This window comes from Tupaia chinensis, unplaced genomic scaffold (genome assembly GCF_000334495.1).
Source record: "Tupaia chinensis unplaced genomic scaffold, TupChi_1.0 Scaffold144450_1, whole genome shotgun sequence".
Taxonomy (NCBI): domain Eukaryota; kingdom Metazoa; phylum Chordata; class Mammalia; order Scandentia; family Tupaiidae; genus Tupaia; species Tupaia belangeri.
The window spans coordinates 382,329-397,875 of NW_006204309.1; the positions used below are offsets into that span (position 1 = coordinate 382,329).

The following is a 15,547-nucleotide window of genomic DNA, read 5'->3' on the forward strand; positions in this document are numbered from 1 at the left end:
ACCCCACTCATGCTCTGTCCCTCTCTGGTCAAATGAAAAAGAAAGGAAGGAAGGAAGGAAGGAAGGAAGAAAGAAAGAAAGTAAGTTAAGTGAATTACTTCTTCTTCTTTGCTATCGGGCATGTACGCTCACCAGAAAGACAGAGAGAGACAGAAAGCGAGAAATCACCCCCCAGGGTGGATGGCCACACCACAATCCCTTCTTCTCCTGGGATCTTGGGCAAGCATGCACATGTGCCCGGTGTGAGTTTAAGTCACTGAGTTCGAGACTTGAACCATGGTCGACTACATGGGAGTCCAGCAACATAGCCAGTATGCCAACTGCTGGTCCCTAAAATAATTCTTAAAAACAAAAAGAAAAGAACTTCTCATATCTCAATTATGATAAAACATTTCAAACCCAATGACAACACTAAAAAACACCAATGAATTTGTTTATTTTAGATTTGTTGCTATATGGCATATGTGCTCACCAGAGACAGTGAGAAATCACCCCCCAGGGGGAATGGCCATACCACAATCCCTTCTCTTCATTCTCCTCTAGGATTTTGAGCATGCATACACACATACCCGGAGTGGGTTTAAGCTGCTTTGTCCTGAACTCAAACCACGGTCAACCACATGGAGTTCAGCAACACGACCATTATGACATCTGTTGATCCCAACAGATTAAAATAAATCTGAACTTTAACTCCTCTTTTTCATAAACTTTTGGAAGTCCCCTGTGTGATTTCACAATTGGTTAGTATGATAGTAATGGTATGAAAACTTGTTGAAAACATCCAGGCCAACATAAAATACATGAGACAATGGACCCAGGATGAAATGCAAGTAAGAGGGTCGATGGAAGAGTCTGCTTGCAGAAGGCTGAGGACACTTACCTTCAGGTTATGGAGTGTTTCTGACCATTCCATAGACCCTATCAGGGGGATGGTGGTGAGGAGTAAGCTTTTGGCTTTATTGGCATTTTCTTTCAGGGTCTTTAAGACCCGATCCACTGAAACCTAGAGAAACAACAGCATAGGACATTATTAGTATTTTGCCTTAGGGCATGTGCAGTTTCCAGGAAGAGAGAGACAGAAACAGAGGGAAAGTGAGAAATCACCCCCAGAGGGGATTGCTATGCTGTAATCCCTTCTTCTTCATTCTCCTCTTGGGAATCTTGGACACACGCACAAGCCCCAAGCCTCAGTTTCAAGCTATGGGTCTGGGACTCGAACCATAGTCCACCATGTGGGAGTCCAGCAATGTAAGTGCAATATTATCTGTTGGCCCCAGCACAAGACATTTAATAAAATCTAAAATTCCAGGGTCGGCAGGTGACATGGTAGCTAAGACACTGACTCCCACATGGCCAACCATGGTTCAAGTCCCAAACCTGGTGGCTTGCTTTCTCACTCTCCATCTCTCTCTCTTTGGTCAAATTAAAACAAACAAACAAACAAATAAATAAAATGAAACAAATAATCCTTTAAAAAAATCTAAAATTCTATTGCTTTTCACAAAACATGTTTCTGAGTTTCAATCCTGCTATAATCTGAATGTATGTGTCACCCCCAAATTCATCATTTCCAATCTATTTCCACATATTCAATGTGAGGGTATCTGGAAGTTGGGCATTTGGATGGTGATTAGGTCATGAACACAGAGCTCTCAAGAAAGCAATCCGTACTCTTATAAAGAGACTCTGAAGAGTTGTCGTGCCTGCGGATACAGACAGGTGTCATTTATGGAACAGAAAGGGGGTCCTCACCGGACACCGAATCTGCTAGTGCCCTGATCCTGGATACCCCAACCTCCAGAACCGTGAGTAATAACTGTTGCCTAGAAGCTAGCCAGTCTATGAAATTCTGTTATAGCAGCCCAAATGGGCCAAGGCAACTCTGACCTATGAAGTTGGATTTATCTCAAATTCAGTTCCCCAAGTCCAAGTTCTGTATTTATGAAGATGGTTTTAGTCCTAGGCGGAGGTTGTGGATAAACCCAATGACATCAGTGAAAAACACTAATAAACTTTTATTTTCTTTTTAGAGGTTTTAGCCTTAGGGTGCATGCACTCACTGGAGAGAGACAGTGAGAGGGCAAGTGAGAAATCACCCCTGGCAAGGGGTGGCAATGCTGCAATCTCTTCTCCATTCTCCCAGGATTTTGGGTATGCACATATACAGGCCAGGTGTCATTTTCAAGCTACCAGGTCCGGAATTCAAACCACAGTCAGCCATGTGCAAGTCCAGCAATGTAACTGCCACACCATTTGCTGGCCCCAACACCAACAGATTTTAATACAGTATACATACAAACTCCTTTCACTTTGCATGTTTGACTCAGTTTACCTTTTTTTTTTTTTTTTAAGGTTGGCAAGATACAGCTACCAATGTACAGGCTATACTGAGATACAGAAGCCTTTTAGACAACTGTGAGATGACTTCAGGTTATGGAAGGCTTCTGACCACTCCACAGACCCTGTTGGGGGATGACGGTGAGGAGTAAACTGGGAAACTCAGCTGAGTAAATGACCTTTACATAAAACTTGCAAGAAAAAAAAAATTCATTTTTAACATTTAACTACATACTTGGATTTTTCTTGGCTATATTAAGGAATTACTTTTGGAGTATGATATCTCTGATATCTAATGTATGGATAAAAAAAATATGGATGAGAGTATAGATGAAATATGATTGGCTTAAGCTGATGTGATGGTTGAGGCTGGATGTCGAATTCATGGGTAAGCATACTATTATCCCCTTCTGTATGACTGTGACTACTTCATAAGGGAAAAGCTGAAAACGCTGTCAATATAAAATTGGCCACAATTAGGCAGAGTACCCGCCATGCGTCACTATGCGTAGAAGGAATCCCAGATGCAGACACAGTGATTGGACCTCTCTTCTTTTCCTCGAGCACAATGTTCAGAGCCCGCCTGCACATACTGAGATGTGTTTAGAAAAAACTTAGGTGCACCACAGCAGAGGGAGCTGCCACAACTGTGGGAACACAGAGCAGAGTGGGCACAAGTGTGTGTACCCCAGCAGCACTCGCCTGCCTGCCAAGGACTCTGCAGTGTTTCACACGGACACTCAAGTGCAGGGACCTGAAGCATCCATGAGATTGACCTGACATTTACTTGTCTCCATATACTTTTCCGGTGACTAGTATTTCTATATGGGATTTGACTCTTTTTTTTTTTTCTTTTTTCCAGCTATTGGACTCCCCAAAATGCCCTTGTTTCTAAATCTCCTCAAAAAAAATCTAACCCTCTGTTCAAGGTCCAGATCAAATCTTAAAAGTTACCATCTTTATTTATGTATTTATTTATTTATTTATTTTTGAGAGAGTTTTGTTATAGGGCACATGTGCTCACCAGAGAAACAGAAGGTGAGAAATCACCCCCACCAGGGCGGGGTGGCCATGCCACAATCTCTTCTCTTCCTGGGATCTTGAGGATGCACACACATGTGTTGAACATAAGTTTGAAGCAACCGGGTCCAGAAATTAAACTGTGGTCGCCCATGTGGGAGTCCAGCAACCTAACTGCTATACCACCTGCTGGTCCTAAAAGTTACTTTCTTTACAAACTTTCCTCTGATACTGCCTACCCTCCCCCACTGCCCATTCCCAACTTCACCATAGCTACCATCTGATGGCTGCCTCTCCTATAAGAAAGTACTACACTAGCTGTTCTACGGAGAGCAATTAGTTTAATTCTCCCAGTAATAGTGCAAGGTCAGAATCATATCTAAGCTTCTCCCATCCCTCATTCCCAACACCCAGCTTCATTCTACAATACATATGAGAAATACGTTAGGGGCCAGCAGGTGGCATGGTGGATAAGGTGCTGGACTCCCCCATGGCCAAACATGGTTCAATTCCCTGACCTGGAGGCTTGCTTTCTCACTTTCTTTCTTTCTTCTTCTCTCTGGTCAAATTAAAATAAATGAATAAATAAGTAAAATTTAATAAATAATTTTTTAAAAGAGAAAACAGGTTAAATAACCTGCCCATCGTAAGTAAATGGAGCAGCTAGGATTTGAAAGTGGGTTTAGTCGACTCCAAGACCTTCTCGCCAGTGCCAGGCTGTCGGTGTCGTTTAAAGCACAATGATATATGTGGCTAGCTGAGATGACTGCCATCTGCACGTGGGCCTTCCTCATGGCATTTACCATTATTTGTCTTCAGGCCTTACCACTGATGGCAGAGCTTCATTTCTCTGCTTTTAAATAAAGTAGTTCTGACTTTTCCAAACCTCATGGGGCCCATTAAGGGAACTTACTGTTATTTGTGCAAAGGGGAGACATGTTACTAGACAGGGCAGAAAGTGATGAGCAGGAAGCAATCTACTCTCAGGGAGTGGAGGGGGCTGGTATTTACCATAATTAGAAGCAGCTTCTCAACATAATGCAGTTGAACTCTCTGGTAACTTAGGTTACCAGGGCCAACAAAACGGACGTTAGGTTGTGACTTACGGTCAGGATTTGCGCATCAGTTGCAAAAATGACACCCTAGTACTTACCAACAGTTTTTATACTAGGAAGTCAGGATAAGGCATTCATGAAAACGTTAGTTGTGTCCATCTATAACTCAAACATTGTGAGCACGGGTAGAGATGACAAGAATACTTATTCTACATTACATGAATTGGATAGTGAAACAGGCACTTGTGAGATGGTGGGTAAGGGCCTCTTTCTAGATATTACTGCCCCTAAATATGCTTGAATAGTCACCTCTATACTTCTTCCTTACTTCAAAATCTTTTGACTATAGTTGTGTCCTTTCTTCTATTTTAAAATAAGATGAATGACAGGATAAATGATCTAGTTTCTTCAAATAAAAAGTGAGGAATGGGGACCAGCAGTTAGCGTAATGTTACTTAGAAAATATTTCAGAAAAATACTTCAAAAGGAAGGCAAAGGAGAGTGGGTGGATAGAAGTATATGTATGATACAAGACTGGCCGTGTTTGATAACCATGGCAGTTAGGGATGGATACATGGGGTCCATTTTTGATACCCTCTATTTATTAGATGTTTAAAATTTTCCTAATGAAAATTATTAGCTTTAGAAGCCTGAGCTCAGTGTTCCAGTGTCCTTAAATTCCAGGTGGATCTTGCTGTCTCTCTAGCCTAAGACCCCGTCTTGTCTGCCCCTCTGAAATCCTTACCATGGTCTATGTGGTCCTGCCCCATCTGGTCCCACTCTCATCTGCCTTCTCTCCTGCCTCCTCCTTCTCCATTCTACTCAGCCAGGTCCTTCTTGCCCTTCATATGTACATCAAGAAGACCTCTCAGACTTCAAAGAGTTGGTTTGGTCAATTAGATAGGTACTGCTGTATCTAATCACACTATGTCTTTATAACCCCTTGCCTTTCTTTTCTGGCTTTTGAGAGATTTTTTGCTATAAGGTGGGTGGGTGTAGTCGCCAGACAGACAGAAAGTGAGACATCACCCCATGGAGAGGATCACCAGTTCCTTCTCCTCTATTTTCCCCTCAGGATTTTGGACTAGCACGCACATACACCTGGCATGAGTGTCAAGCCTCCAGATCCAGGACTCAAACTGCCATTGGCCATGTGGGAGCCCAGTGATGTAACCATTATGCCATCTGCTGGTCCCACCCTTGCCTTTCTTACAGTGGTTTGGTTAACCTTTGCTTTTCCAAACAGAATGTTGGCTCCTTAAGGATTCATCTGTTTGCCGTCACATTCCTACACTGAGCACAGTATCCAGCCATCGTAGGCTAAATGGATGAATATGGACGTACAGTCTTTTTCTAAGAGAGATTTTTTTTTTTGCCATAGGGCACATGAGCTCGCCAGAGAGACAGAGACAGAAAGTGAGAAATCACCCCCTGGGGGGATGATCATGCTGCAATTCATTCTCTTCTACTCTCCTGCTGGGGTTTGGGACATGCATGCAAATGTGCCTAGCATGAGTTTTAAGCCACTGGATTTGGGACTTGAACTGTGGTCGACTACATGGGAGTCCGGTGATGTAACATTACGGCTTCTGCTGGTCCCCTGTATTCTTACCAGGAAGAGCTAAGTAATAGCTTTTTCCCCCCTTGAAACTAAATACAATATAAACAGTGGCTGGGGACAAGGAAATTACAATCAGGATATGCCTTTATCCTTAAAATAATGCCCAGCTCTCACTGTGACTCCCAATAACCTACATGCCTAGCACGTATCGTTCACAGTTGATCCTTAGATAAAAATGTCTTTTTCTCTCCTGTGAAGATCCTTTTTCTTTATCCTCTCCACCAGGAACTTCAGAAAATAGCTGACAATACCTAATGCCAACCTGAAAACTTGGTATAAAGGCACTTTCTGAAACGAATGTGATAAAAAACAGTTTAGACATTCAGAAATCAGGGCCACACATGCTCAGAAGAGAATTTCACCTACCGCTTCCTCATGCTCCTTCCAGCAATCATAATCTGTTGCCATGGCGATACTTGCATAGCAAATTCCAGCCTCCTTAGCAAGAACCACTTCTGGAACTGTGGTCATATTGATAACATCCGCCCCCCAGGTGCGAAACATGAAGCTTTCTGCCCGGGAGCTAAAGCGAGGTCCTTCAATTGTGACCATTGTCCCCTTTGAGTGGCAACGGAGTCCTAGCTTCTTAGCAGTCTCAATGAGGACCTACAAAAGAAAGAAGCACACACTCAAAATATACGAATTTATGTACAACCTAAGGATTCATTTTTCCCTGATGTTTACTAAGTTCATTACTTAAGAAACAAGATTTTTCAAATACCTTGTACCTGCTAGACCCTCAGAAAGAGCCTAGAAGAGCACAAAAAGGTGTTTCCTAGATCCTTATATATTTATATTATCCTCTGTTCTCCCAGGCTCCTTGCACATACAGCTCATACCTACAAGAGCAAACAATAAGCTTTGGTATTTGATTACTTAACGTTAATCTCACTCACTTTTTTTTTTTTTGAGAGGTTTTCGCTATAGGGCGCGTGCGCTCACCAGACAGAGAGAGACAGAGAGACAGAAAGTGAGAAATCACCCGCCGGGGGGATGGCCACGCCACAATCCCTTCTCCTCCATTCTCCTCTCGGGATCTTGGGCACGCACGCACACACGCCCGGCATGAGTTTAAGCCACCGGGTCCGGGACTCAAACCGTGGTCGTGGGAGTCCAGCAACATAGCCATTACGCTAACTGCTGGTGCCATCTCATTTACTTCTTGACAACGTTAAGTGACTTAGCCAGTTTGTGACTAGGGACTTGAGTCTTAGCTCTTAACTGCTCAGGCTAAGCTAAGGTGCCTCTCATCACTCAGCTCAAAGTAGGTGCTGAGCTCTATTTCCAAGCTCCTGTGACGTTCATTTTCATTGCTCTTTTATACACAATCTAAAGACTTTCCTCAAAGCTCCCTTTTTTTGGTTAGAAAGTAATTTCTCTTTTGCCTATTGCCTCTCCAAGGACATACGACTCAAACGTAATGGGGCTGTGCTGGTATTTCTGTCCAGGGATAAACTTACCTTGGCATTCTTTTTTTAAAGAGATTTTTGAGAGAAAGACAGAGACAGCGAGAACCCTCCCCCCACAGGGGGATGCAATATGCCGCAGTCCCTTTTCCTCTATTCTCCAGGGACCTTGGGCATGCACACATATGTCCCTGGTATGACTTTCAAGCCTCCAGGTCTGGGACTCAAACTGAGGTCAGCTGTATGGGAATGCAGCAATATAACCACTAAGCCATCTGCTGGCCCCTATCTTGGCATTCCTTTAATGGTAAGGCCATACATAAAGTTATAAAAACATTATTAAAAAGCTTGATTGCTTTGTCCAGTATTCAAATTAATAATACGCATATAATCTTTAGGTCATTTATTGAATTAATTTTTTCCTTAGACTATGCTTCAATATTCCCTTTTAATTAAAAAAAAAAAAAATCAATCTTTTGGGACCAGTACACAGCATAATGGTTACATTTCTGGACTCTCACATGGCCAACTGCAGTTTGAGTTCCAAGACCCAGACTCACGATGGGCATGTGTGCGTGCATGCCCAAAATCCTGAGAGGTGCATTGAGAAAGCATTGCAGAGTGGCCCCCCCCTGCTGGGTAGTGATTTCTCACTTTCTGTCTCTCTGGTGGGTGTATGGGCCCTACAGCAAAAATCTCTCTCTTAAAGAAAAAAAAAATCTTTCATCTCAACTGTTAAATTACTGAAGCACTATAAGACAACCTCTGGAATGGCCCTGTAGTATAGCAGTTAAACATTGTACATACGGAGCTGAATGCCACACGGCCCACTGTGGTGTGAATCCCAGTCTTAGAGGCTTGAAAAACATGGAGAGTATGTGCATGCATGCTCCAAGTCCTGCCACCATGGAGAAACGGAGGACAGAGGATTACAGCATGGTCTTGCCCTACTGAAAAGTGCCCTCTCCTCTAGCGAGTACACATGTACTCTAGTAATTAAAACAAATAAGCAAAAAAGACAACCTCTGTATTTCTCATCTGTAAAAGGGAATAATACTGCATAACTCTGAGATACTGTGGGAATTAAATCCCCTCAGGTATAACAAGCAAAGAAACATGGCGAGCACATTACAAACTCTATATAACCACCAAGCTGGCTTTCTAATGAATAATTAGTGGCAACTTCTATATACATGAAGGTTCTTGCAATACTATATGCATATATAAAAAACAGTGACTCAGGGTCAGTAAAATGCTACAGTCTGGCCCAAAGACCTACTCATAGCTTAATTACATAAGCAAACTAACCTATTTTCTTCAAATAACTTATGCTATGCTATAGCAATGGGAAAAAATTCTTTTTAAAGGAGAGATTTTTGTTATAGGGCATGTATGCTCGCGGGGGGGTGGGGGAGGTGACCACGCCACAATCCCCTCTCCTCCATTCTTCTCCTAGGATTTTGGGCAAACACATAGGCACACAACACACTTGAGCTTTAAGCCTCTGGGACTTCAACTCCAGTCAACTATGTGGGAGTTCAGTGTCAAAACCATTATACCATCTGCTGGCCCTGGGAGAAGGAATTTTTTTTGTGAGAGGTTTTTGTTATAAGGCACATGCGCTCGCCAGAGAGACAGAAAGCGAGAAACTTCCCCCCCACACACCAGGGGCAGGGATGGCCACACCACAATCCCTTCTCCTCCATTCCCCTCTTGGGATCTTGGGCACACATGTACACGTGCCTGGCGTGAGTTTAAGCCACCAGATCCAGGACTTGAACTGTGGTCGACTACATAGCCATATGCTAACTGCTGGTCCCAGGAGAAAGAATTTTAACCAGAGCTTTGGCAACTTGTTCAAAACCATAACAATAAGCAACAGTTGATGCTACATTATGTAAATCTTATTAATGCTGAGTAAGTAATGCTCAGGGCCAGCAAGCAGCAAGCAGCATGGTGGATAAGGTGCTAGACTCCCACATGCCCAACCACAGTTTGAGTCCTGGACCTGGCAGCTTACTTTTTCACTCTCTCTCTCTTTCTCTCTCTTTGATAAGCACACATGGCCTATAGCAAATTAAAAATAATATTAAGTAAAACCAAATAAATCTTTAAAACATCATTTAAAATATTCATGCTTCTCCCTAAGAGGACAGGTTATAAATGCAAGGGCCTAAATTCTTATATACCTCTTTCCTCTTCCCCTCCCCACGAAAGTCAAGACATAAACAGCCCCAGCTTGGTGGCTCATTACATGTCTTTAAAGTTCCAGAATAACCAAGCTGTGTATCTTAGCCAAACTTCAGAGTGTGTAAAGGAAGAGCACATGTACTGTGTGCCACTGGCCTGTGACATGAGTCCTCAGCATTACCCTGGGGAAGTAGGAGCCAGGATTGTGAGAAGGAGGAAGTGGAGGCTTACAGATGTGGGTTGGCCACATGATAGACCTTGGGGGCCCCACCACTTAAACTAGCACTCTGCACTCCTATAAACACTGAGAATATTGGCCTTTTAAAAATTTTAATTATTTTACAGTTTATGTGCATTTATTCATTGTATATGATTGTGAGATATAATGCCTTTTCAAAGCATGCATGTAGTGTGTGAGTGATAATCAAAGATGTTAATGTAATTCATCATCTTCAACAAAGAACATTATGCTATGTTGCACACCTTCGTTTTTTGTTCTAGTAGACTTTTTTCCAGATACATATATAATATTGGCAATACCTTTTTTCTCTTTTCTTTTTTATGAGCTCTGTTGTGGTATATACCATTCCATAACTTATTTGCCCTTGTTTACATACATTCTTGTGTCTGTTAATCATTTTTTTCCAGAGCCCTTCTACCCTACAAATATCACCTTAGGGATATAGAAAATATAAATTACTGGGTCAAGCTGTGATGATTTCATTTGTTTGTTTGTTTGTTTTTGAGAGGCTTTTGCTATAGGGATGTGTGCGCTCACCAGAGAGACAGAAAGCGAGAAATCACCCCCCTAGGGAGTTGGCCATGCCCCAATCCCTTCTCCTCCATTCTCCTCGGGATCTTGGGCATGCACGCACATGTGCCTGGAGTGAGTTTAAGCCACCGGGTCCAGGACTTGAACTGCGGTTTGGTCGACTACGTGGGAGTCCACCGACATAGCCATTATGCCAACTGCTGGTCCTGATTTCATGTGGCTTTTAATTAAAATAAAACTCCCTTAATCACTACAACCCTCACACACACAGAAAGTAATATTAGATATCAGGCTAAATATTATTTAATGCGTCAGGTGGTTTTGGTAAGTATCCTTTTTTAAAGAGATTTGTGTTACAGGGTATGTGTGTGTTTGGAGAGACAGAGGAAGACAGACAGAAGGCAAGAAATCACCCCTCAGGTGCATGCACACACACCCAGTGAGTTTAAAGCTGCTGGTTCCAGGATGAGCTGTGGTTAACTCCATGGGAGTCCAGTGACACAACCATTAAGCCATCTGCTGGTCCTGAAAATTATCAATTATTTCTTTTGCCAGAGGGTGCACGCATTTGCCAGGAGGGAGGTAGAAAAAAAGCATCCCCTACAGGCAATGCTTGCATCACAATCCCTTCTCCTCCATTTCTCCCTCCTGATCTGGGGCTTGAATTGCAAGGTCAGCCATGCGGGATCCAGCTCCCTTAACCATGATGCTATGGGCTGGCCTAAACTATCTACTTAAATGACATTTTTTGGAACAGGTAATACTCGTACATAATATAAAATGTAAATAGTGCAAAAGAGTATTACTTTGAAAAAGTCTTTCTACCATCCCTATGTCCTAGGAATATAGGTCACTTCTTTAAGAGAAACCCCGGTATCAGTTTTTTGGTTAACTTTCCAGAAATACTCTATCTGCATACAATTGTATCTCAGTATCCAGAGCAGATTGGTTCCAATACCCCCTATAGTTACCAAAATCTCCACTCCCTTACATAAAGTGATGTAGTGCTTACATATAGCCTACACACATGTTCTTGTATACATTAAATCAGCTCCAGATTTCTTTTGAATAATCCTAGTTGTAAGTGAAAAGGAAAACAGAGAGATGAACTTCTTCAGCATTTCTCTTTTAGGGAACCACTTCTTTCCCATTTCATAATAATTGGTGTGGTCTGCCTGTATCCATGGCTGGTTTTATCTGGAGATGGGAAACCTGACACTATGGATTGTATTCTTTTTTTTTTTAAGTTTTTTTTTCCATTTACCTTTATTATTATCGTTACTATTTAATTTGACCAGAGAGAAACAGAGAGAGAGGGAAAGTGAGAAAGCAAGTCGCCAGGTCTGGGACTCAAACCGCAGTAGGCAATGTGGGAATCTGGCGTCCTTAACTGTCATGCCACCTGCAGGCCCCGAGCTGACTGTATTCTAACATGAACAGTAAGATGTGGTATGACAACTCATCCTCGCAATCCTTCCTCATCAGTTCATAAAAGATCATGTGGATGCAAAAAGCCTCAACTACCAAGTGAGAGCACCATCCACTCTTTACATTTTTGGGGTAATACTTAAAAATCTCTCTTAGCATGTATAAGAACGAAGTAATATTCTGAAGGCTTACTTTTGTCATTTTCTTAAACTGCTTCCCCAGCATTTTCTCAGTCTTCATGTTGGGTCCTTTGCTTGGTTAATATTAACTGAATTAACCTGATTTCGAGGGAGGCTAAGTTGTATTCTAGAAGCACTCACCCAGAGCCACATTTACATGCACTCCATATAGATCACCAGAGCTTCCCCCACCTACCTTCCTAGTTCCCCATCACTACCCTCTGCTTTGAACCATACCTGCCTTGAATGATTAGGTTTCACACTAATATGTATATGTTGTATTTTCTCCTTGGTTTATTGTTTCTTAAGCTGCCCCTATTTTGAAATGGCTACGAATTTTACCCATTCTTCATTTCCTCTGGATAATAAATTTACTATGTGGACAGGTCTGTGTGGGGTGAGGCATTCTGATACCTTCTGCTGACAACTCCCCAGAACATGTACCATATAAACATTAACCTGACATTTTTAACAAGTAAAAACTGGACTTCAACAGACATCAGAAAGAAATGATATGCAGTGGTACATCTGAAATGGCTATCTCTAAACCCCTGTTTTGGTTTCTAGATTTTTACTTCAATTCAAGTGAGTTTAAGGTACCTCTGCTGTTATGTATAAGGAAACTGGTTTTCAGTGATTACGTAGGGCTGCACATAAAAGCTATTTTTGGTATTTGGGTATTCAAATGATGGGAGCAACTGAAATGTTCAGATATTTATATTCACTGAATGAATGCATAAGGGATATTTTACCACGCAGTTCGCCTCTCACAATACTTCTGGTCTTTTGAATTGAACCTGACTTTTAAAACTTAACTAAGATCACAAGAAAAGTAGCACATGTGGACCAAGCAATGGACTCTTGAGTTGTGGTGGCCATTTTTATTCCCTGGGAGTTGAGGTTGTGATTCCTTGTCTTACACCACCACTGTTCCTTGCGGGGCTGCCTCCATAGATCTGATGCTACTGTGATGTTGAAGAGGCTAGAAGGTAATGGGCAAACTCAGCTCAAAGGCAGAGGAAGACAATCTGTTTTTAGATTATAATTCCTAATATAATTCATTAAAGCAGTTAGTTACCAGTCATCAAATATTCCATAACTGACATGGTCCAAAATTCTTTATAAGAATTAATTATTTTGGGACCAGCAGTTGGCGTAATGGCTATGTCGCTGGACTACCACGTAGTTGACTGTGGTTCGAGTCCTGGACCTGGTGGCTTAAACTCATGCTGGGTGTGTGTGCGTGCGTGCCCAAGATCCCGAGAGGAGAACAGAAGAGAAAGCATTGCAGCGTGGCCATCCCCGCTGAGGGGGTGATTTTTTGCTCTCTCTCTCTCTCTCTCTCTCTTTCTCTCTGTCTTTCTGGTGAGCAAATGCACCCTATTAAAAAAAAAAAACTCTCAAGAAATTATTATTTTATCCCTCACATATACTAGGAAGTCCACACCAGTATTATCTCAATTTTACAAATGAGATCACTGAAACCCAAAGATGTTAAATAATCTACCTGAAAACATATAGCTATTAAGCTGAAGAACAGAAATTGGATCCCAAGTAATCTCCAGGCTGTATATTCTTGACCAATATGCCATCCCATACTGAATTATTTAAAATGTATCCTGACAGCAAAAATCAAAACTCATTTAAAAAGATTAAGTTGCTACTTTGAGAGGTTCAGCTCACAAGTGATTAAGAGCAGCAGAGGCATTATTAATAAAGGAAAACACTCAACAGACAACCTTGCACAAAAAGCAAACTTGAGGCAGTCTAGGGACCTCCTACTTGGCCAATTAACCTAACTCTAGATGACAGCCCAAGTCCTTCCCATTTATTCTAGTCCATCTCCCAGAAAGACTACAAACCTCTCTCGTTTTGGGGCAAAACGGCTCGGCCACAGGAATATGGCACACTCCTCTGGCACAGGGATGACTTCCATCATAGAAGGTCTGAGGCCTTATGGTGGTCCTACAACATAAAGTAAAAAGTTGTTTTTTAAAATAAAAGCTATCTCTCCATCTTCCCAGGGCTGAAGAAGCAACAGTATCTCGGCAACATCTTGATCTTCACTCAGAATCAATAGTTCTGGATAAACTAAAGGTTATTTAAAAAAAAAAAAAGAGGAGTTTCAGGATGGTATTTGGCTTTTTGGGCTCTGGGCTGGTGGTCACATGCTACTTAATAGGAATTAAAGTGTTCTCGGGCAGAAGGATGGGGCAGGGAAAGTCAGTGGGGGAGGCAGATAATCTACTGTCTTCTTCCAGGCGTGGGAGAGTAGAGGACAGTGTCTGAGAAGCAGTGTTACTGGTCCTATTTATACAGCTGCTGCGTCTAATCAAGCTGTGGCTTCTACTCCATCACACACTACCTAGTGACAGTAGCTGACACCTTCAGGAGCATTCTGCTCAGAAAAGAGACCTCTGTGCTCTAGAGGAAGGAAAACCTTTCCATCTGTACTTCTTCCAACTCTGTCATGTGCATCTTAAGGGAAAGGTTAAGTTAACCTCAAAGCAATTCCAGATGGGGTTGAAGAACAGGTCAAATGACTTCCTGCCTACATAAACAGAAGCTTTTCTTTTTTTTTGAAGATTGACCGATAAAAGGGTGCCACGTCCTAACTCTAGCTTTGGCTTGCCTTCAGCCTTCAGTGAGTCATGTATTAGCAACATCCCCACTGACAACTGTGATGATGAAAACTGGGTCATAAACACTTCCAGTGGCCATACCCCAATAGACATCCACGCAGTAACATCTCCATCTGACCTCTGCCAGTTTCCCATCCCACTCCTGCTTTGTTACTTCTTCCTTTCTCCTGAACTTTTTTTTTTTTTGAGAGATTTTTTGCTGTAGGATATGTACACTTGCCAGAGAGACAGAGAGACAGAAAGTGAGAAGTCACCACCCAGGGGAGAGGTCCACACTGCATTCCTTTCTCCTAAAGTCTCCTCTCAGGATTTGGGGCACGCATGCACACATGCCTGGCATGAGTTTGAAACCGCTGTGTTCAGGACTCGAACCCGTCGACTATGTGAGAATGACATATCCAGCTCCTTAACCATTGTGCTACCTGCTGGCCTGAACATCTTCATTTTTAATGTCAAATAATGTGCTTGTCCCAAGATGTCCACATGATCATTTTTGAACCTAAGAATATGCTGACTTATGTGGCAAAGCGGAACTGCGGTAGCAGATAAAATTAAGGTTATGAACAAGCTGACTGTAAAAAAACTGTTACTGAAGGTATGCTTTGTTCTCTTGTTTAACCCTCTAAAACCTTCTAAATAGCTAGGCAAGGAGACTAACTTTTATCTCCCTAGTAGCAGCAAATGCAGACTTGAGGGCCTGACTAACCTGGCTTGCCTTTCCCTCTACCTCACTCGTTATGTGCCTCTGGGAAGTCACTCTGACCTTCTCTGCACCTCGTTTCTATCAGTTTCCTCATGTTTAAAATGGGAATGATATCACTTACTATATTGGTCCATGTGAGGACCCACGAAATAACACAAAGCAAGTACATGGCAGAAGTGACTACCGTTTATGGA

The 15,547-nt window shown here is 42.2% G+C and overlaps 1 protein-coding gene and 1 long non-coding RNA gene across 15 annotated transcripts in view; one reads left to right on the top strand and one right to left on the bottom strand.

Moving 5' to 3' along the window:
- Positions 1-15,547, top strand: part of LOC102501121 (uncharacterized) — a 99,141-nt gene that overhangs the window by 60,429 nt on the left and 23,165 nt on the right. For 11 of the 14 annotated variants that reach the window (XR_003547599.1, XR_003547606.1, XR_003547597.1 and 8 more), the window contains one exon: positions 2,353-2,564. This is a non-coding gene — a long non-coding RNA (uncharacterized LOC102501121). Of the gene's footprint in view, positions 1-2,352; positions 2,565-14,032; positions 14,060-15,547 lie in introns of those variants that run through there. The other 3 variants (XR_003547600.1, XR_003547598.1, XR_003547601.1) reach the window with 2 other exon arrangements.
- Positions 1-15,547, bottom strand: part of MTAP (methylthioadenosine phosphorylase) — a 46,445-nt gene that overhangs the window by 2,606 nt on the left and 28,292 nt on the right. Inside the window, exons 5-7 of the mRNA XM_006167019.3 lie at positions 13,871-13,973; positions 6,400-6,639; positions 881-1,003 (exon numbers count right to left, since the gene is read on the bottom strand). Of these exons, the coding sequence (XP_006167081.1) occupies positions 881-1,003; positions 6,400-6,639; positions 13,871-13,973 (466 nt within the window). The remainder of the gene's footprint in view (positions 1-880; positions 1,004-6,399; positions 6,640-13,870; positions 13,974-15,547) is intronic.